At 39.5% G+C, this 23,365-nt stretch overlaps 1 protein-coding gene across 1 annotated transcript; it reads left to right on the forward strand.

Annotated features, from left to right (window-relative positions):
* The first annotated feature begins 14,328 nt into the window (after positions 1-14,328).
* On the forward strand, positions 14,329-21,929 carry LOC104224699 (AP-1 complex subunit mu-2-like). The gene is made up of 11 exons (XM_009776384.2): positions 14,329-14,665; positions 14,988-15,128; positions 15,496-15,558; positions 15,660-15,836; positions 15,910-16,013; positions 19,110-19,217; positions 19,685-19,781; positions 19,878-19,975; positions 20,108-20,249; positions 20,352-20,474; positions 21,584-21,929. Exons 1-11 carry the CDS (start codon positions 14,537-14,539, stop codon positions 21,680-21,682), a joined length of 1,281 nt encoding a protein of 426 aa, XP_009774686.1. The 5' UTR covers positions 14,329-14,536; the 3' UTR covers positions 21,683-21,929.
* The last annotated feature ends 1,436 nt before the right edge of the window (positions 21,930-23,365 follow it).

The following is a 23,365-nucleotide window of genomic DNA, read 5'->3' on the forward strand; positions in this document are numbered from 1 at the left end:
TGGCACAAGTATTTTTTCATCAAAACGGAGCACTTAGTGTCGGACCCTGCTGGGTTTCCAAAGTAGTGGAATCATAACCGTAGGTGTCGTTGATGTACGCTTGTTATCTACTTTCGTTCTTTCTGATTTTTATTCATCTGTGATTTTTCTGTACAACTGAGAGGGATGCACCCTTCCCCGTTGTCGACATTGAGGATTGGGTAGCTCGCGTGCTACCTCACATGGTGGGGATTCTAGACTGGGCCGCTTTCTTCAAATGCTTTGGGCCGAAGGTTCAATCTGGTAAGTGTTACTTTTGCTCCGACCTTCAGTTGTTTGCTATCGTTTATTGATACAATCTCTTTGTGGTGGCAGGCCGACGGGTTTCCAAAAATAAGGCTCCAGTCCCGGCATTTTGCCAGGCCATTGTATTGGCGGGGATGCAATTTACTTAGTCGAGTTCGTCCGCGGAGGTCGTGCTCAAACTTTGCCAATAAGGGACCCTCCTCAGGATGTCGCCGTACGGGGCAAGATCTCTTCCCGGCCTACCTACTACTTCGTAGATGAGTCTTCCAACAGAGATGAATAGCCGTCGAGAAAGAGGAGGAGGGTGGACCTTAGGAAGGTCGTCGCCACCGATGTTGAAAAGATGAACGTCGTTGCTTCGAGAGTGGCATCTTCGCTAGGTCAAGCACAAGGGCTTTTTTATGGTGGATGCCATTTTGGCAGGGAGGTCCCCTAGGGACAAAAAGGCATGTCAAGGCGGGGGACCTGTACGATCTGCTAAAGGTGGCGCACCGTCTGCTGCCGGAGGGGATGGAGCGGTGCTTGTGGAGGATGTGGTTCAGGCTCGGACATCGATCCCGAAGATGTGCGAGCCTTCTTGGAGAGAAATACCCACGTGGAAGTGAGGACGGAGGGTCCTAACTGACACATAATCATTCCCGTCGATTACGACCTTTTGGCGAACTCTGAGTAGGCAGTGTCGGCATTTTCCCCTTTGTGTGCTGCTTCCGAGAACATGGCGCTTCAGGCGATAAGTGATGCGGAGCTATCACGGAGTATTTCCAGCATGGCTTTGCAGGTAAGTGTTTTCTCTTTTTTTTTTTGTTTTTGGATTTGTTTTGTATGCGTAACCTACTTAAGCTGACTTTCTTTCCTCTATATGTCAGACTCTCATCATGGAGATTGAGCGCGATCGAGGGAAGAACGAAGGACGGCCGTTTTTAGGAAGGTTGCCTCTAAGTACAAAGCGTACCATACCAAGCACCATGCATTGCCCGATATCTTCACTCAAGATAGCAATTTTTAGTTGTTTTTCGATGGGCTTAAGTAGAAAGAGGAAGAGTTGGCGCAGAAGGTCGAAGAGCTGAAAGAGCAGGATGACGAGCTGATGAGGGCCATTGGTCGATGCAGTGAGCTTGAGGCGGCCCTTAAGTCCAAGGATGATGAGCTCGAGGTGAGCAAGGGGGTGATGGCCTAGAACGCCGACCTTCAGGCACGAATGACCACCTTGACTGCCGAGTTTGGGCGAAGAGAGGCGGAGGCTGTCGATTTGAGGGGTGAATTGAGCGCTAAGGCTGATGAATTATCTCGTGCTAAAAAGGGTAGAGTGACTGTCGTATTTGAAGTAGCGACTCTAGAAGATGCCCTCCCTATTTGTAGGTCTGAATAGGATAATGAGGCGGAGACGTCGGCGCTCAAGGTATAGAGATTAGAAGAACAGATCCAAGATCTGGAGGCAGAGTTGTCCGTATTGAACGAACAGGTTGTTGCTTTGAAGGCGGAGGAGGTGTGACTACAGTCACAACCCTCGATGTTTCATACCTCAGTTGATCCCGTCGTGCTGCGGGAGTTGTATGAGATATGGGTCCATGTCGATGCTCAGCTTGACGTGTATGAGTCCCTGTATGCTAATGGGGAGGTTTCTGAGGCAGAATTCGAGGGTGTTTGTGTTAAAGCACGTGCAGCCCGTGAAGCCTGCAGTTATGATCCTGGTACGCCTGGCGGGGATGATGTCGATGATGATGATGCAGACAGGCTCGCCTCCGATTCTTGGTATAATGAGGAGTATGCCGCGGAGGATGACGCGACGTAGGGATATTGTATTTATTTTGTTTTGCTTTGTTCTTTTGGTGAGGGCGTCTTCGATCCCTTTGTAAAAAGTTTTTGTAATACAACAAGTGTAATGGAATGATTACCTTTTTTTTATGTACTTCCGAATTGTTATTTATTTGTTGTAAGGGGGTCACCGACTTTTCCGCCGCTTGTGTATAACATTTTGGCGTAGTCGATTGTAGATCCTGGTAACTTAAGCGAGGTCGAATATTAAGTAATTCGAGCGAGGTTGAACGTTAGGTGATTCGAGCGATGTCGAATGTTAAAGTGATTCGAGCGAGGTCGAATATTAAGTGATTCGAGCGAGGTCGAATATTTTCTTTTGGCGATGGCCTTTGGCCGTAGGGGCATTATTTCGAGTTAAGGTCAAAATGTTAACCCGTTGTAATTTGAGCGAGGTCGAATGTTTTCTTTTGGAGATGTCCTTTGGCCGTAGGGGTGTTATTTCGAGTTAAGGTCAAAATGTTAACTCGTTGTAATTTGAGGGAGGTCGAATGTTTTCTTTTAGAGATGACCTTTGGACGTAGGGGTGTTATTTCGAGTTAAGGTCGAAATGTTAACCCATTGTAATTTGAGCAAGTCGAATATTTTCTTTTGGAGATGGGCTTTGGCTGTAGGGGTGTTATTTCGAGTTAAGGTCGAAATGTTAACCCGTTGTAATTCGAGCGAGGTCGAATGTTTTTTTTGGAGATGGCCTTTGGCCGTAGGGGTGTTATTTCGAGTTAAGGTCGAAATGTTAACCCGTTGTAATTCGAGCGAGGTCGAATATTTTCATTTGGAGATGGCCTTTGGCCATAGGGGTTTTCTTTCGAGTTAAGGTTGAAATGTTAACCCGTTGTAATTCGAGCAAGGTCGAATATTTTCTTTTGGAGATGGACTTTGGTCGTAGGGGTGTTATTTCAAGTTAAGGTCGAAATGTTAACCCATTGTAATTCGAGCGAGGTCGAATGTTTTCTTTTGGAGATGGCCTTTGGCCGTAGGGGTTTTATTTCGAGTTAAGGTCGAAATGTTAACCCGTTGTTATTCGAGCGAGGTCAAATGTTATTTCACTTCTTTGGAGAATATCTTGGAGGAGTACAAAATGCTGCCTTATTCCATTCACTGGAGTATTATACATGTCTGTTTCATATATATATTGGAGAAGTTTCCATGTATCTAGTCCCTTCATCGTTTGTCCTGGAGAGGTTATCGGCAGGCGGGGCGATGAATTATACTTTGAATTTCGAGACGTACCCCTCGCCGCCTCGTTAAAAACCTCCACGAGAAAACATAATTGGGACAAAACTCGGGTGAGGGAAAAAAAGTACGACTTGAGGGGCGTCCTTTTTCAGAAGTTGAAGTATTTGAGGTGGGCGACATTCCAGTTGTTTTGTAGTAGTTTTCCTTCCATTGTTTCTAGTTGGAATGCTCTTTTGCTTGCTGCTGCTGTGATTTTGTACGGACCATCCCAATTGGTTCCTAGTTTTCCTTCTTTTGGGTCTTTAGTCGCTTATGTTTTGGCCTTGAGAACATAGTCTCCGACTTTGAGTGGTCGTAATTTGGCCTTCTTATTGTAGTACCTTTCTGCTTGTTGTTTTTGGGCTACCATCCATACATAAGCCAGGTCTTTTCGTTCTTCTGCCTCGTCGAGGTCTTGTTTTCTGTTCTCGTCGTTGTTTGGTCCGCTTTCATTAGAGTATCTCAGGCTAGGCTCTCCGACCTCGACAGGTATCATGATGTTAGTCCCGTAGACTAATGAATATGGCGTTTCGCATGTGCTTATTTTTGGGTGGTGCGGTAGGCCCATAATACCTCTGGTAGCAACTCCAGCCATAGCCCTTTGGCGTCCTCAAGCTTTTTCTTTAAGATATTCAATATTGTTTTGTGGGAGGATTCAACTTGGACGTTGCCAGCAGGGTGATATGGCATGGAGAGTATTCACTTGATGCTCCATTTTTCGAAGAAATCAATCGTCTTTTTCTCGATGAACTGGGGCCCATTATCGCAGCTGATTTCTTTAGGGATGCCGAAGCGGCATATGATGTTTTTCCATATGAAATTGATGACTTCCTGTTCGAGTATTTGGGTGACCGCACCTGCTTCTACCCATTGGAAAAGTAGTCAGTTAAAACTAAAAGGAAATGTGTCTTACCTCGCCCTATTGGGAGGGGTCCGACGATGTCCATTCCCCATTTGATGAACGGCCATGGCGAAGTGACAGAGTGGAGGAGCTCGCCCGCTTGGTGTATCATAGGCGTGTACTTTTGGCACTGCTCGCACCTTTTGACATAATCTGCGACTTTTTTTTCATAGTGGGCTAGTAATACCCTACCCGAATGAGGCATTTAATGAGGGCTCGGTTGCCTGTATGGATGCCATAGTGACCCTCATGTACTTCTTCGAGCAAGTGCCTTGTTTGACTCAGCCCTAGGCATTTTGCCAAGGCCCCCCTGAACGTTCTCTTGTACAGGTTGTGATTTTTGGGGTTGTACCTGACCGCCTGCATTCGAAGCTTTTTAGTTTCCTTTTTGTCTTGTGGGAGTGTTCCCTCCTGCAAATATGTCATGATGCGGTTGCGCCAGTCCCAAGTCAAATTTATGTAATGTACCTCGAGTTGGTCTATTGACGAGTGGAAGAGGGTGACCACATTTTCTTTAGTGATATTTTTGGTAGTGGTTGCTAGTTTGGCGAGGCCATCCACCTCGATGTTTTGATCTCGATGTATCTGGTCGAGTTGGCATTCATTAAATTCTGGTAGTAGTTTGTGAATTTTTGCCTGGTACTTTTGTAGCCTTTGCTCTTTGATTTGGAAAGTCCCTATAACTTGGTTGAAGACAAGTTGTGAGTCGCATCTAAGGACGATTCGTCTTGCTCTATATTTGAGAGCTAGCTTTAACCCTGCAATTACGGCCTCATAGCCTCATTGTTAGTCATTTCGGGGAACCATATAGATTGGCAGATAACTTCCCCTGTTGAGACCTCGAGTACGAGTCCCAGTCCAGACCCCGACGCGTTCGATGCGTCGTCGGGGTAAAGGACCCAGAGGTCTGGTTGCCCAAAGGAAGTATGAGAAGCTTCCTACTCGACCTCGAGCATTATTTTGGCACTGAAATCGGCGACGAAGTCGTCGAGTACCTACGATTTTATCACCGTCCGCGGTTGATAAGTTATATCACGCTTGCTCAGTTCTATGGCCCACTTGGCCAATCTTTCCGACAGTTTGGGTTTATGTAGGATGCTCTGCAGAGGGGAGATCATCACTACCGATATGGGGTGGCACTGAAAATAGGGTCTAAGCTTTCGTGAAGTTATAACCAATGTTAAGGCTAATTTTTCGAGGTAGGGGTACCTCATTTCGGCGTCGACCAGGGATTTGCTAATATAATAAATTGGGGATTGCGTACCTTTATTCTCACGAACTAGCACCACACTTACCGTGACTTCTGAGATGGCCAGATATACCAGGAGGCGCTCGCTAGCCTCTGCTTTGGCAAGTAGTAGGGGCGAGGACAGGTACGCTTTTAGTTTTTTCAAGGCATCGATGCATTCTGAGTTCCACTAGAGCCCGTTGTCTTTTTTCAGTATGTTGAAGAATTTATGGCATCTGTCGGATGACCGCGAGATGAATCTTGACAAAGCGGCTATACGACAAGTTAGTTTTTGCACCTATTTTTTAATGGTCAACACCTCAGGTATCCTTTCAATGGCTTTGATTTGATTCGGATTGACCTCGATGCCTCTTTGTGATACCAAGAAACTGAGAAATTTTCCCGAGGTTACGCTGAAGGCGCATTTTTCGGGATTTAGTTTCATGTCGTACCGTTTCAGTATACCGAAGGCCTCTTTCAGGTGATCGATGTGGTCTTCTTTTCTTTTTTATTTAACCAACATGTCTTTGATGCAAAATTTCATTGTTTTGCCGAGTTGATCTTTGAACATCCTGGTGACCAACCTTTGGTACGTTTCCCCCGCATTCTTCAACCCCAATGGCATAACTCTATAGCAGTACGTTCCCTGATGACTGATGAAAGTAGTTTTCTCTTGGTCCTCTTCCTCCATGAGAATTTGGTTGTAACCCGAGTAGGCATCCAATAAGCTTAGTAACTCGTGTCCTGTTGTTGCGTCGATGAGCTGGTGGATGTGCGGAAATGGGAAGGAGTCTTTTGGGCATGCCTTGTTTAGGTCTGTGAAATCTCTGCACATCCACCATTTCCCGTTTTTCTTTTTTACCATGACCACGTTGGCGACCCATTGGGGGTATTTTGATTCTCGGATGGAATCATTCGCGAGGAGCTTATCCACTTCGTCACTTACGACCTCGTTGATTGCAACGTTGAATTTCTTTCTTATTTGTCGTATTGGCGGATAGAGTGGGTCAACGTTTGACTTATGCGTGGCCACATCTTTCGGGATACCCGACATATCTACATGGGAGAAAGCAAACATATTTTGTTAATTAAAACTTGTGAAATTTACCTGGTTCTGAGAGTTTATGCCCGATGTAAGCCTTTTTGCTGCTGTCGCTGTTGTTCAGTTGGATGGGATCGAGATCTTCTATCATTGATTCGGCCGCTTCTACGATGTCGGGGTCCCTAATGACATCTCTTTGTACGTCGAGTCTGATCCCTGACTGTGGTAATTGCTATGCCTCTGCATCCGTTCCCTTCATCTGTTGGGTGTACGCGCAATCCTGGGCGATACGATAGCATTCTTGGGCAGTGCGTTGTTCGCCCCAGATACTGAGTATTCCCCATAGAGTAGGGAACTTGATTAATTGATAGAGGCTCGATGGGATGGCCCTTATGGCATGTATCCATGGCCGTCCTATGATGGCATTGTAAGCTATGTCTTGGTTCATGACACAGAACGTTATTTCCAGGGTGACGCCCCCGACCAGAACAGGTAGCGTTATCTCTCTAGAGGTTCGCTCAACTACATTGTTAAAACCTGTTAGTGTTATGCAACATGGTATTATCTTGTCCTCGAGTCTTATTTGTGCGAGGACTTGAGGATAGATAATACATGTGCCGCTTCCGTCATCTACCTTTATTCTTCTTACATTAGTGTCTAAAATACGTAAAGTAATAACAAGAGCATCGAAATAAGGGAAAGTCAAACCGTCGGTATACGACTTATCGAAGATGATACTGTCTCCTAGATCATCGTACCGTTCGTGGGTGATCGACCGTTTCAGTTTGTGCGTGGTGGTGAACTTCACTTGGTTGATCGTTGCTTCATCGCCTCCACCGACGATCATTTGGATGGTGCGAGCGGGAGAGGGTGGATTTGGAGGTCCCCGGTGTTCCACGATCGCTCATCAGTTCCTCATGTGCCCTTGGTTTAACATCCTCACTACCTCTTGTCACAGACCTATGCAATCCTCGATTTTGTGTCCCCGTTCCTGGTAAAATTCACAGAGGACGTTCGACTTTCGAGTATTTGGGCCGGACTTCTTCTTTTGTGGCCATTTCACCTTCATGCTGAGCTTCTCCAGTGCGTACACTATTTCTGAAGGAGAAATACAAAAATTGTGAGCCGATAAGAGTGGAGGCATACCTCTTTTGTTTCGTTGAGTCCCTGTGTGCGGCCTAGACGGCCCTTCTATATGTCGAGGAGGTGGCGGGACGATTGTTTTGACGTGGGGTTGATGTCTTTCTCGGTTGAGGTGGGGGCCTGACTGATCCTTTCGACCGTTGTTACGATGATCTTTCCTTGATTCTGCTTAAACTGTCATCAGCCGTTGGATTGGACTGTTAAGGTCGTCCTCGTCGGCTCTCACCTCAGTGAAATAGTCATTGTGGATTTCTTCCCAAGTGGTGGGAGGGTATTTCATGAGCTTGCTTAATAGTTTTCTGGTTGCTCTCGACCCGTTCCTGCTCAACCCATTTTGGAAGGCCGCTACTGCCATCCCTTCTCCCTTCTGATACATTTGGTAGGATCATTCTCACCCTGTTAAACCGGGCGAGGATGTTACTGAGTCCCTCGCTAGGCGATTGCCTAACGACGAATATGTCATTCACCCTGGCTTCTGCCTTCTTAGCCCCTGCATGGGCAGTGACAAACTTGTCGACCATTTCCTCGAACGTTGCTATTGACCGCGCCGTTAGTTGTGAATACCAGGTTAGGGCTCCCCCTGTCAGGGTTTTGCCGAACTTTTTCAGTAGCAGCGATGGTACTTGCTCATTCAAAAGATCGTTGCCCTTCATCGATGTAGCATAGTGGACGATATGATCTTCTGGGTCTATAGTACTGTCGTATATCTTCAAGTACGGTGGTATTTTGAAGGTTTTGGGAATGGCGTGCGGAGCCGCTTCTTCTCTCTACGGTTGTTCGACGAATCGACCAACGTCTCGTTTTGGTAGTAACTTTGGGGTGCCTGGTATTTTGTCGACCCTTTCTTGGTGTTCTTTCATCTGGTCGCGGAGCACTTTGTTTTCTTTTTCCATTTCTTCCATTTTTTTAGGATGGCTGCAAGCGCATCGTTACCTGCATCCACAGTGGGGTAAACATTACCTGTTTGAGGAAAGGGTTGCTCACCAGTAGTTGTTACGATATCTGCTTGCGCAGCGTTTCCGTTCTCCCTTTGAGCAGGTCTGTCGAATATATTATTTAGAGTGCTTGTCAGCCACTCTTCTAGTAGTTTTTTCACTGCCGGTGGTGCTTCTTCAGTTGTGGATGTAGAGGCTCCCCTTTCGCGTGAAACCGTCACACTTTCGTAAGGGGAGATGAAACACTTCGCCTGGACGTAGCGTTTGGTGTCACATTCTCGTCGTCTCCCCTGCCATCTTCGTTGATGGTGTTCAAAATATTGGTAGTGACGCTTGCTATTGCTTTCAGTCTCGCATCTCCTTTTTCTGCCATCGTTAGTTTGTGCAAACATGGAAGAGATGTTTTTATTATGATCTAGAAAGAACTATAGTTTCAACTAAAACTTCTCCACAGACGGTGCCAAATTATTTGAGCAAATAAATGCTAAACCAATTAGTAATGAGTTAATGGGGTGAATCTCAGTTGAACTCAATAAATCCTAGACCAAATAGAACAAAACTCTTGGATAACGAGTAGAGTTTAGGAGCAGTAAATAGTGAGCTTAATATGCTATGATTGACAAAATATATAATATTATAACTATGTAATAAATGCAAGAAATGACAAGGGTTATAGCGTGAAAGAATTGTCACCCAATGATTGTGTGATTGGGTATTTCCTTTTCTGACGACGTGAAAAGTAAACAGTCAATGTGTGTATCGGATCTTGAGATTTATGAATAAAGGTGGAACAACATGTGCTTGAATAAAATGAATAAGACAACTCTTTCGTATATTCTTCTCTCAACTTTACAATATTTCTTAGTTTTAAAAAAGGCAGATCCCCTGTTTATTCACCATCTTCTCCTATTTATAAGGAACATTCCCCAAAAAAACCTAAAAAGTACAACATAAAGAATATCCAAATGAATATTCTTCCTGTCTCTTTCTGAGTTTAGGTTACCGTTATTATTCTATTTTAGTTGCCCGCTTTTAGTCGTCGACCTTCATTTGGGCGACCGTCAGTCACTGTGTTGTGGTCGACCCCATCGTATGTCTTGCTTATCCGTTACCGTGGTTATCAAATTTGGACGTATACATTGTTGTTCCTCCTCCACTTCTCCTTTGCCAGCACTTACATTTGAAGTTGCTTGAGTAGTATAAAGATGTGATCTAAGTTTGTCCAACTACTTAAGATATTGGATCACATTAGAAACTCATATTATTAAATGCTAACCAATATCTTACGAAGCATTATGTTATTCTTGAGATGATTTCTTATTAGAACAAGTGATGATAATACATAAGAACTAACTGATAAGCAGATTTTACTCACGTTTAAATGCCTAAATTAGTGGGTCATTGTAATCACTGCATGTTCAGATTTAAAAAGTTCCACTCCTAAAAAAAGTCAGCCCGCGACACGAAGCTCTAGTTATGTGCGGGGTCCCGAGAAAGGCTGGACCACAAAGATCTATTATACGCAGTCTTATCTATATTTCCGCAAGAAGTTGTTTCCACGTCTCGAACCATGATCTCCCGGTCATACAGCAGCAACTTTACCCAGTCGCAGAGACAGAATTACCGCCAAGAGGGTTTAAAAAAAAGAAAAAAGTTAGAAAGATTGTAGCTAGTGGAAATAGAACCAATGACCTTATAAAGGTTTTGAACCCCCTTGATCACTAAGATATGCTTTTGGGCTATATCAAGGGGATTCAAAATATAATATATAGAGGTAAAAAATAGCTTTCTGCGAATGGGGTTCGAGTGAATACCTTCCGGCCCCCTAAATCCGCCCCTGACTTTACCAATTACGCTAAAGCTCTCCTTCCAAAAAGTTTCACTCCTAGTGTCTTTGTGAATTTTTTTGAATGCCTCCTCTTTCTAAAATTTTAGTAAAATATAAAATATAAAAAATTTGCAGCAAGCATCAAGGAAATATAGTCGTGAAATTTGAAGTAAGGCTTTCATAGAAAGAAACACATTTTAATTGAACTTCAGACTTGTTAGTCTCAAATTGGAAACTTTAGGCCTCCGACTTCAATTTAGGAGTTTTGATACAGTTACCCACAAAAATAAAATTATTTACCTTTGTTTATTTATTTGTTTTTCTACTCATAAACTAATTACATTTCCTACCTATAATAGTTTCTGTGGGGAATTTTTTCTTTATTCTCCAATTCTTTTTTATTTCTATGCTTCTTTTCTTCTTCTTTTTTCTTTTTTTTTTTCTCCTTTTTTTCTTTTTTTTTTCTTTTTTTCCTTTTCTAATTTCATTTAACTTCTTCTTTTTTTAATTCTTTTTCTCTTCATAATCTAATTTCATTTACCGTTTTCACTATTTTTTGTGATTATTTTTTATACAATAAGAAAAAATAACTGATATAATAAATATTTGTTCACCTTTTTTTAATATAACTAGTACAATATACCTTTTTTTTCTTAAATTCAATTATTAAACTGAAATAATATCAGTTGTCACTTGATCTAATTCACTGAATATCACATTGATTGTTGATGAGCACCATAAATTACATAATCAGATTCTAAGAATCAACACGTGATTGCCATGCAAACCTTGATCTCCTTCCCTATAAATATCAGTATACACTCTACCATTAGCAGTAATACAACCAGTTATAGAGCAAGAAAGCATAATCTACGATAACCAAATCTTCATATATACTAGTTAGAATAAAATGACAATAAAATATTGAAAAATGCAACAAAAGTATAAGTAGCAAAAAAGACTTGTAGTACCATGTGATACCGATATGGTATATATAGATACCAACAGAGCATATGATTTCTCTAGAATAATGCTACAACTATCTGTGACTATACTACTGTACCAAAACATTAAAGGACGCAATAAAAGTATGAGAAAATTACATGCTCGTAATGCAAGCTAAATATTCGCAAAACAACTTGCTCATTTCGTATACTAAGAGGGTATATAGTTGTATGGAGTAGTTCCAATAATTGCCTATAACTATAAAAACTATTACATGATCCACATAATTTATGTCCATCGGCACACAAAAATTCCAGCATTACAACTCATGTTCATATAAATAATTTCATAATAGAATTTACTTAAAATGCAGCTAAAACAACCAAAATAATGTTCAACTACCATATGATACCAATATGGTATATAACTATACCAATATGGTATACAGTTTTACTAGTTAATTCCCGACAACTATATGACTATACTACTATTACATAACACACATGCATGAAGAGAAAAATAAAAAAATAGTGTACCACATATTAATATAATAAGGTATTTCAAGATATTGTACTATATTACTATTATTAAAAGAAAATCAAATATTGTACCAATTAAATGCAACTAATACAACCAAAAAATGATTCAACTAGCATATGATACCAATATAGTATATATCTATACTAATAGGGTATATAGTTGGAATGAATTGTATACTAAAATGGTATATTTGTATACTATTTGTGTATACAATACAAATTCGTCTTCTTCTCTGGTTCAACTATATTTCAAACCCAAATTTCTAAAATCTACTACAAAATCTCCACCAAATTGACTAAAACTTTAGCTACAACCTTCAATTAACTTTTCAAACAAACCCATACAGGATCGGATCAAAATAATTAAAAACTCAAACAAACCAAGTTATGAGTTTCAAGCTTCAAGGTCCTTCAATGGTGGATTTAAATTTTTGTCCAATAAATCTCCAAAAACCAGCATCAAAGGTACAATCTACATATCAAAGAACAATAACTAACGAATTTCAACAGTAAAACACTATAAAAAAATCAGATCTGCATTTGAACTCATTCATATGGAGTTTCAAAAATTGATCTGTTCTTCCTATGATCTAATTTTTGAATTGGGCCCTGTATTTTAGTGTTGAAAACTTATTTGCAGTTCTAAAACCATGAATGCTTGAAGTTATTTCAATTTCCAGTGCGAACGAATGGGAGAATAGGGCAAATCAATGCCTCAGTTCTTGGTCGCATAAAGCATCACTAGAATTAGCGGGTAAATAGTTTGGGCCACATGGGTAGGAGTGATAAATAGTTTGGGCCTGAGCATTAAAGGTTAAATAATTTGGAATTAATGGGTATAAAGTGAGATTTTTCTTTCAATTTTACCTGCACAATTGAACTTGATTTTGAGGCGTCTAAATTTTTAAAAAACTTTACAAATTTGGCTATTCTTTAATATATTGTGCACCCAACTTGTTATAAATAGGACAATATTACCCGATACGACCCAAATATGATTGAGAAAACTATCCTCTATATCCCCTCAAAATTTTAATAGCCCATGTTTTGTCCCACTTACAGAAAATGGCCTTTCGGCCCAAACATATTGCATATACTAGCCGAAAGGAATGAACATGACAACATAAACGCCTGTAGCTCAGTGGATAGAGCGTCTGCTTCCTAAGCTAAGGTCGCGGGTTCGACCCCTATCTGGCGCGATAGAGCAATCCTTTTTTTCCCTTTTAAATTGTATTTTGTACTTCTGGATTTGATAAGTATTAGCTAAGAATTGAATGAAATATGTAATGCAGGTCATATACGAAATATTTATTTTGTATATTTTTTGTATAATAACAGTCTATTTTTGTATATTTTTTGCATAGTGACCGTCTATTTTGTATATTTTTTGTATAGTAACAGTCTATTTTTGTATAGTGACAGTCTATTTTGTATAGTAACAGTCTATTTTGTATAGTGATAGTCTATTTTATATATTTTTGTATAGTAACAGTCTATTTTGTATATATTTTGTATAGTGACAATCTATTTTGTATATATTTTGTATAGTGACAGTCTATTTTGTATAGTAACAATCTATTGTATATAAATTGTATAGTTATAGTCTATGTTGTACATTTTTTGTATAATGACAGTTTATTTTGTATAGTGACAGTCTATTTAGTATATATTTTTGTATAATCATAGTCTATTTTTTATATTTTTTGTATAGTGATAGTCTGTTTAGTATGTATTTTGTTTCCAATTATCACTTTCAAAAACATACTTCAATACGTAAAATATGTTTGATTCATCTTCCACAGAAAAGAAAATAAAAAATTATCATACCCTCATTGTACATAAATGAAACAGAGAGAGTAACCAGAAATTGAGGCTCAGATTTGTGTTTAACTACAGGCAAAAAAAGAGAATCCAACGACACCATGGCTGCAAAAACCCACTGGGAGCATGCCCTGCCAAGATACGGGTGGGGTTATCTCAAAATTCCCCAATTGATTAATAAGCTCAGAAGGGAATGACAAAATCATCATCGCTCCTTTCACCAGCTCTACCGGCAAACATCGAATGCTCCGGCGAAAACATTAAAGAAAGGAAAAGAAAAAAAAAGTGGAAGTGTTGTTACTAATGCTATTCTTATTTAATCTACTAAACAACCCCTTAATAAAATTGATAAAAAGGGATGTTGTTTGGGTTCTTACAGTATATGGAGAAATCAATGACTAATTACAGAGAGAGAGGCAATCGATCGAGATGATAGAAGAGAACGGGGCAAGGATAGGGATAGGGATAGCAGATTGAGCCGTAATTACTTTTGGGCTAGCCACTAAAATTGCTTTTGGGCTATAAAATGATATTCCAATTTTAAGGCTACCGGGTGTTATATGTTTGGGCCGATGGGCTATAAATGATATTCTCTCAATATGATTGCACTAGCAGCCCATGACAACAACTTGATCGGAAGTCGATTTCGATCTCAAAACCCATCCTTCACCCAACGCATGAAAATTTTCATTTTACAACAATGGATCAGTGGAGCTAATAATTGTCCGTTTTAACTCTTAACACCAGTAGATCTTCACCGGGAAAAGGTTATCTCCAGACAGCTTTTCCGTTCCGATCCGTCGATATTGATCGGAATCAATCCTTAGTAGTAGAGTCACATGGCAGGGGCGGCCTCTGCGCTGTTCCTCCTCGATATCAAAGGCCGGGTTCTCGTCTGGCGTGACTACCGCGGCGACGTCTCATCCGTTCAAGCCGAACGCTTCTTCACCAAGCTCATTGAAAAAGAGGTAACATTTCTGTTCAAGATTTCATAATTGATGCGTTTGAAATTGGAGTTAAATTTGACTTCAGGGGAGTGAAAATTGATAGTTTGATTTGAAATTATGCAATTAAGTTTAATAGATTAGAGAAGGAGTTAGAATTTCTTTTGATGATTTCACTTCTTTCAAGTTTAGAGCTTCAAATCTTAAGCAATTTTTTGCAAGCATAGGTTCAAGGACTTATATTGATTCATAATTATTGTTGAATTGTTTTTGACTTATAATTGGAGCTTGAGAAGTTTAATGTTTGCTGTGCAATTTGATGATTATGTGATTTGATCCATTGCAGGGTGATCCTCAGGATCCTGTTGCATATGATAATGGCGTGACCTACATGTTTATACAGCATAACAATGTGTATCTCATGACTGCATCGAGACAGAACTGTAATGCGGCTAGTCTCCTTCTGTTTCTACACCGTGTTGTAGATGTAAGTTCTAATGTAGATATTTGAGGATGTGTCCTCTGACTGTGTTAATCCGAAGTCAAGTACTCCCTCAGTTACAAAAGAACGGCGGACTTTGAAGTAGGGTCAACCCATTCAATTTTCGGTCTCTATTTGGACATCAATTCCTTTAAATTTTAAAGTAAAATTTACATATTATGAACTACTCCTATATAAAATATGGTGTACATCAGAGTATTTTATAGTTAAAAATATTCTTGAAGTGGACGAAATATTTTGTTTGACTCCTCAAAATAGTAACAGTACCGTGTAGAATGGAACAGAGGGGGTAATTGTTTTCTTAGTTGGAACTTGGGAAGAGTTATCATTTTTTATTTTACCTTTTTGGCAGGTATTCAAGCATTACTTTGAAGAGTTAGAAGAGGAATCCCTTCGCGATAATTTTGTTGTTGTGGTATGGGGAAATTTCATGTGTCTTTAAGATCAAAAGTTCGAGAGGAAATTATCATCATGTTGGTTAATTTTGACTGAGCTGATGTTTCTTGCCTTTTGCAGTATGAGCTACTTGACGAAATGATGGACTTTGGTTATCCTCAATACACTGAAGCAAAGATTCTCAGTGAGTTTATCAAAACTGATGCATATAGGATGGAGGTTACACAGAGGCCTCCAATGGCAGTTACAAATGCTGTGTCCTGGCGGAGTGAAGGGATACGCTATAAGAAAAATGAAGTAGGTTTACATGTTTATTTAAGAGGAATTCCTTTTCTTCAATTGGCTACATGGAAGTTTGTTGTTCTTTCAGGTATTTTTGGATGTCGTAGAGAGTGTTAATATACTTGTAAACAGCAATGGGCAAATAGTGAGGTCAGACGTTGTTGGTGCACTGAAGATGAGGACATACTTGAGGTTAGGATATTCTTCCCATTTTTACTGAACCTACTATCTGGCTCATGCCTCATAAGAAAAAAATTAATAAATATTTTTTTTTTTTTTTTACTTTTCCTCCTATCCCTTTAGTTAAGTTAAGATACCAAGAAATCCAACTGCATGAATTTACATTCTTTAGTTAGCGTGAGATAGTATATCAGAAACATAATTCACTAGATTTTTGAGTCATGCATTGCACGTTCCTACCTCTACAGGTAATCTGACATTTCAATGTATGAGTCATAGTGTTCATTAGGTGGTAAATGTTAAAATTATGTATATAGGTGATAAATCAGTTTGACTTTTACCTCATTTTGTGCTAGTAATGTAAAGAATAAAGTTTAATTCACAACCTTGTTCCTTCTTTTCACTGAATGTAGCTATAAAGTGATCAAGTCTTTATACATCTCACCCAGGAAATTTCCGTCACCAATAGAATTGCTTGCTATACAAGCTAATTTGACCATCATAATCTGCAAGCGCTCAATTATAAGTTAGAATTGCTAAAATCTTCCCGGCAAAGTTAGGCATTGTTAATGTTTCATTGCATACTCATTTCTAGGTGCATGTTGGATTTTAATATGACCTCCTGGGATTGGGTCGTCTTTGTTCTAATCTTACAACTATGTAAGATTAGAGTAGCCTAGGGGACGGGCACTAAGTAGAAGTTCTGAGGACCCTCTACTTAGTTCGAGAGCTTTAATTGTCACAGAGGTGTAGATGGAGGTTAGGGGTGTCAAGTTTATACCATGAAAGATTAACCGGAAAAGGGCCAAATATACCCTTGTACTATGAGAAAAGGTTTAAATATGTCCCTCGTTATGCTTTTAGTCCAAATATACCCCTGCTGTTATACTATTAGTTTAAATATACCCTTCATCCGTTAAGGTTGTCCAAGGTGAACATTCAATTATATATGACACTAGCATTTGATGAGGTGGATGTCACGTGGCATGCCACCTCAGCGCCCCCAACCCATTTTACCCCTCCTCTCGATTTGTTCTTCCACCACTAAAATTTCCTCCCCCACCACCTAGAAAAATAGTCAATGCTACATGAGTTTTTGCCGCTGGCTTCTCATAACTCCGATACTCCTGATGTTGCAAACACACACTATTGAATTGTCGTTTTTGATACTATACACTTATGTTATCGAATCAAGAAAAAAATCACAGGTAACATTTAACATAAGCTTGAGGTCAAGCGGGTTCATTTATTTGTACACATAAAATGCTTCATTTTTTAGCTTAAATTCTATGCATTGACAAATTAAAAATATTTATACTATCACAACACTTAAACATAATTGCGGGTAACTTTATAAATCTCTTCTATCATCTTAGTCTTATCTTACGTTACAAGGAGGCTTAGAGTGTATATTGCTCGACAGAAAAATGATGATGAAGATGTGGAGGATGAATTTTACTCTTTGGTTATAGTTGCTGGGACCCTATCAGATGGATTGAAGGGGCTTTTCACTAGGGGTGTACATGAGTCATTTTTGGTTCGGGTTTTATTAGTGGAAGAACAAATAGAGAGGAGTAAAATGGGTTAGGGGCACTGAGGTGGCATGCCACGTGACATCCACCTCATCAAATATCAATGCCACGTAGGATTGGATGTCCACTTTGGACAACCTTAACGGATGAGGGGTATATTTGAATCAATAGTATAAAGGCAGGGGTATATTTGAAACAAGAGTATAACTAGGGATATATTTAAACCTTTTCTCATAGTACATGGGTATATTTGACCCTTCTCCGAAGAATAACCCATTCAACCCACCTAGACTTGAGCGGACTAGGCAGGATATTTGCTTATTGGTGGTTATTTTGGGCACAACCCAAACTAACCATTCTAAAATCTTTGACCAATTTCGGTTGCATATGGATCCCAAATTGATTTATAAGAAAATTTATCGAAACATAGAAAAATGAGTTTTTCGATTTTGGTACGTTGCGTTCTTTGAACTTTGAAGTAGTCATGCTAAATAAAGAAAAAACTTTTATTAATTCGAGTTGGTAATTAAACAAATTGTAGAATAACAAACAAACAATGAGAAAAGCCTTTGAGTTGGCGGGTTGGGTTGTGACCCATTGTTTAGCCCAAATTGGCACGCCTATTTTGACAGGTTAAACCCAACCCATTTATTGATTCAACTTATTTTAACCCGTCAATATTAGCCCAACCCACCCATTTGACACCCCTGATCAAGTTTACAAGGCCGAATAAAATTATACGGATTAATGAATATTCAGAGACACACCCATAGCAGCAATCAACCGGTGTTGCACTTGCAATCATGCCTCCTCTCCACCCGAAGATATCTATGGGGCACATGTCCTAATAAGCATACAAATCCAGCGCTTAACTTCTTGATTGGTGGGTTGCACCATGTAAGGGCTAGTTTTGATACTCCTAGTTAAACTTTCAAGTACTCAAGTGAAAGTTGAAATTAGTTCCCTCTTCTAATTTGTTTTTTTTACTTACCCCTCCCCGGGAGCTCCCCACTTTGCTCCCTTGGTGACTCAAACCCGCAACCTCAAGATTGGAGGTGGATGGGTGCTTACCACTTGCGCAATTGTCTCTTGTCCTTATTCCAATTTGTTTACTTAACCTTTTTAGAAGCTAATACAAGGCCTTCAATCTCTAAGGGTATTTTCTATCACCTTCAAAGATGTTCCAAACTGAGTATGATTCGTCCCAATTGTAATCATATCTGAATGCAAGTCCCTTCTCCAACCTTTTGATTTAATATATGTGGTCTAGTTGTTGGACTGAGTTGTTCTTTGCCCTTCCCTTGATTTCTTTCAGTTTTCAGTGATCTAGTGAGCTTTTTATTCTGCATCGGTTGTAGGCTAGTAGTGTCACTACCTTATCTCCTATTTGAATGTCAACTTCTTTAGGTAAAGTTGAATGTCTGGGATTTTTCCTATGTTGATACAAAAAGCACTTAGTTCCACTACTTGAAAGTCATGCTCCTCAGTCTCGTTGAGTTTGACTTGTTGGTTTTATCTTACTGTATATAGAGCGACTGTTATCTGGAATGTAAGCCTTACTGTTTCTTTCTTGCAGTGGTATGCCTGAGTGTAAGCTTGGTCTTAATGATAGAATGTTGCTGGAAGCACAAGGACGAACTACGAAGGGGAAGGCCATTGATCTAGATGATATCAAGTTTCATCAGTATGAAATTGTTCAGTTATTTCTTTTTGTGGTGTTATGATTTACTGGTCTCTCCTGTCAAACGGAATTGTATGGATTGGTAATTGATTTACTTGTATATCGGGCTTTTCGAAAATAATGGGGCATGGGAGGTCGGGAAAAGGAATTAAGTAGTTAAGTAGTAAAAGGTCCCTTTTTTTGGGAGGAGGTCCGCCTACGGTTTTTGAACCAGCAAACCTAGACCTCCCATACAATTAGTCAAATGAATTTGATCGAATATCCTGACCAGTTTCTGATAGTAACATATGTTGCTCGGACTCTCTAAAATATGCCGCACCCGTGTCGGATCCTTCAAAAATGCATTACTTTTGGAGGATCCGACAGTCACTCCGGGCAGCATTTTTGAAAAGTGTTAACATTGATAGTAACCCATTTTTCTCTCTTATTGCCCTTCTCTTTCTATTCTACTAATTTTGCTTGTAATATAGGTGTGTTCGCTTGGCCCGATTTGAAAACGATCGCACTATATCATTCATACCTCCAGATGGAGCTTTTGATCTTATGACATACAGACTCGGTACTCAGGTAAATCATGAGCTTACTGCATCTCTAAAACTTTTAGTTTACTTGTGGAAGTCCTTAAGCAAAATAGTTTAAACCCTTGGTGGTACTTGTTCTCAGGTTAAGCCTCTCATATGGGTAGAAGCTCAAGTGGAAAGACATTCTAGGAGCCGTATGGAAATTGTGGTTAAAGCACGGAGCCAATTCAAGGAACGAAGGTATGTGTATCAAGTATACATGTGAAATATTCAACTGATTAGATGCATCATTTACTCTGTACTATGGATGGCATGCAATATATTATAACAAAGCTTTCCATGTCTAGTTATGAGTTTCTTCAATAATTTCAGTACTGCAACCAATGTTGAAATTGAGTTACCCGTGGCAACGGATGCTACAAATCCAAATGTCCGAACATCAATGGGGTCATCTACTTATGCACCTGAGAAAGATGCATTGATTTGGAAAATAAAATCTTTTCCAGGTGGTAAGGTTAGTATAGACTTGATCATAGTTGAAGATTAACTCATAGTTTTACTTTTCTCTTTGTTCTCTCGTTGGGCTTGCCTATACGTACTTTCATTTCTTTTTCAGGAATATATGTTGAGAGCAGAGTTTACTCTTCCCAGTATTACAGCAGAAGAATCAGCTCCTGAGAGAAAAGCTCCCATACGTGTGAAGTTTGAAATACCTTATTTTACAGTTTCTGGCATGCAGGTAAGCCCTTAAAGGCATTAGTTGTACTTAAGTTTCAGAAAGCCCTTAAAAGCATTGGCTGTACATAAGTCGTAGACTTCCAGGTCTTTTTTCTCCTTCATCTCTGTAATCTCTAGGCCCATGCTGATAACCTTGCTTAGTCTATCATATTGAGCCACCACTATTAGTCTCGGATAGAGCTGTTAGCTCTCCATACATTAGGATTTAGAACTGGCAATTACTTTAGGGGTTGACACTTCAAATGGTATTCGGAATTAGGGCTTATTGTACATGATAACCTTGCTTAGTCTATAATATTGAGCCACCACTATTAGTCTCGGATAGAGCTGTTAACTCTACATACATTAGGATTTAGAACTGGCAATTACTTTAGGGGTTGACACTTCAAATGGTATTCGGAATTAGGGCTTATTGTACATGTCAAGGCATATAGGAGACAATGAGGTGATGCGGATGGTTGAGTTCTGCTGTAGAGGCACATTGGAAGAAATTTAAAAGAACTGCCAAAACATAAAACAAACCTGTCCATTTAATTATTATCCTTCAAGTTATTTTCCTCGCTAGTGGCTACTGTTGGTGCTTGACAAACTGCAATAAGAAAAGAGAGGCAGGGCGAGGGTTCTGTGCTGGATGATGGGGCGATGGATAGCTGATTGTAATCTCTTCATGTACAGTAACTGCATATACTACAGTCTAATTACCTATGGGTGTGGTCTGTTTTTCCGGTACAGGTATAGGCTGTAATACTGCAATTCACCACCTAAATAATAATGATTTAAGTGGAGACAAGTTTATAAGATATGGTTCCGACAGTACTGACTAATATGTGGATTCCAATTAAGCACTTAGTGTTCCCCATATGCCTTCCTAGAGAACCGGAAGTAACAATCTCCAGTGATCGAACTTTTTAAGATCTAATCTGGCTCTGCTGTGTGATTGAACTGTCATCCATAAAATATCTTGCCTTCTATGACTTATCTCCTTTGTTTAGTGTTTGAAGAGTCTCTTTTACATGGCAACTCAAGTATACTTTTGTTTTTATCTGGGCTTTAATATGATATGGTGTGTTCTTAACATTGTAATGACATGGATTGTTCAATGCATGTTAGGTTCGCTACTTGAAGATTATTGAGAAAAGTGGCTATCAGGCTCTTCCATGGGTGAGATATATTACGATGGCTGGTGAATACGAGTTACGACTAATATAAAAGGTCAAGCTGAGATGGTGTTTCCGGCCAATTGAGTTTGTTAGCAGGCCTCAGGTAAACCACAAGTTCTAAAATTTTGAGCTGCTTCGTGGAACGCAACTGCTCATTTTCTGACTGGGTTTTAAGGAAAATTCCTGGGCCAGTTTTGTTGTTAATTGTAATTGACTCTGTTATATGTGATGGTGTTCATTTGCTTGTAGCATAAAATGCTTATGATTAGTTGCGTATCAAATATTTTTTCAAGGCAGATTCCCAACTTCCAACTGCTTGTATGGCCAAATATTCATTGTTTTAACTTTGTTTAAAGCAGCTTCGCTTCGAGCATTGGATAAACAATTGATGTTAACATTGAATTTCATTTTTATATCTCAAGGTCCTCGAAAGATGATAGCTCAATAATATTTGCTTGTAAAAAAATCGTTTAGTAACTTGAGTTGCTTTATTTGTACAAAGTTTGGATCTCGTTATGAATCAAGAACCTTTGCTTTTAATATGTTGAATGGTGAATAGAAGGAATCACTATTGTTACGGGATATCATTATGGAAGGGATCATTATGTTCAGTCCTTTGGGACAAATGACATACAAGCAATTCTAACGCAGTGAAGAACTGCAACAACAACAACAATAAATCCAGTATAATCACATGAGTGGGGTTAGGGGAGGGTACTGTGTACGCAAACCTTATCCCTACCTTGAGGGTAGAGCAGTGAATAACTGAAAATTTAAAAGAAAAAAACACTAAAGCGGAACCGTAAATTGATAAGATCAAATAACAACGTGAAAATAACTGACTTTAAACGAACCATTTTATGGTCTGGTGACTCTGAATGTATATGCCTAGAAAGCATAGACGTATCCAAGTTTCCTATGATTTGCATTTGCCATGGCCCCTTCTATTGTCCTTTGATTAACAAATTTCATTGGAACGTCACAGATAACTTCCACTTAATCTGTTAAAACCATAATATTGCGCCCTGTATATACAATAGCCCCAGCTATACTTGAATTCTTTCTTTTATACCGAAAGTGTTGTAATTTAAAATTCTTTCTTTTATACCGAAAGTGTTGTAGTTCAATTTTTCCACGGTTACATCGAGTGTCATCATGAATTGGCAAGAAATGAGGATAACTAAAAGAAATGAGAATTCATATTGCTGACATCAGTTTACTTGGGATTGAGACATAATTATTGTTACATCGAGTGTCATCATATTCCCAACCGTTGGTAAAACTCCTTGATCTCTATTATTCTTTCTATACTAACTTACGCTCTTGCAGTGTATTCCTTAGGCAATATGGTGAAATAGCGAAGCAGTTGAGCCATAGCCCTTTGTAACGACCTGGTCGTTTGTTCTTAGAGTTATAGCCCCATTTTCTCCATCTATGCTTCTTTATTTGTTGTTTGGCTGTGTTGAGTTGTATCGAATTGGTACGTTTGAGTTCAGAGTAGTTTTGGAGTAAAATGAGCACTTAGTCTCTTAGTTAGAAAGCTAAGTTAGAAAAGTCAATCGGAAGTTGACTTATGAGTAAACGAATTCGGATTTGGAATTTTATGATTCGATTAGCTTCGTCGGGTGATTTTAGAATTAGGAGTGTGTATGAAATATAATTTGGAGGTCCGTGGTAGAATTAGGCTTGAAATGGCGAAAGTTGGAAGTTTAGAAATTCTTAGGCTTGAATT

Source organism: Nicotiana sylvestris, chromosome 10 (genome assembly GCF_000393655.2).
Source record: "Nicotiana sylvestris chromosome 10, ASM39365v2, whole genome shotgun sequence".
NCBI lineage: Eukaryota > Viridiplantae > Streptophyta > Magnoliopsida > Solanales > Solanaceae > Nicotiana > Nicotiana sylvestris.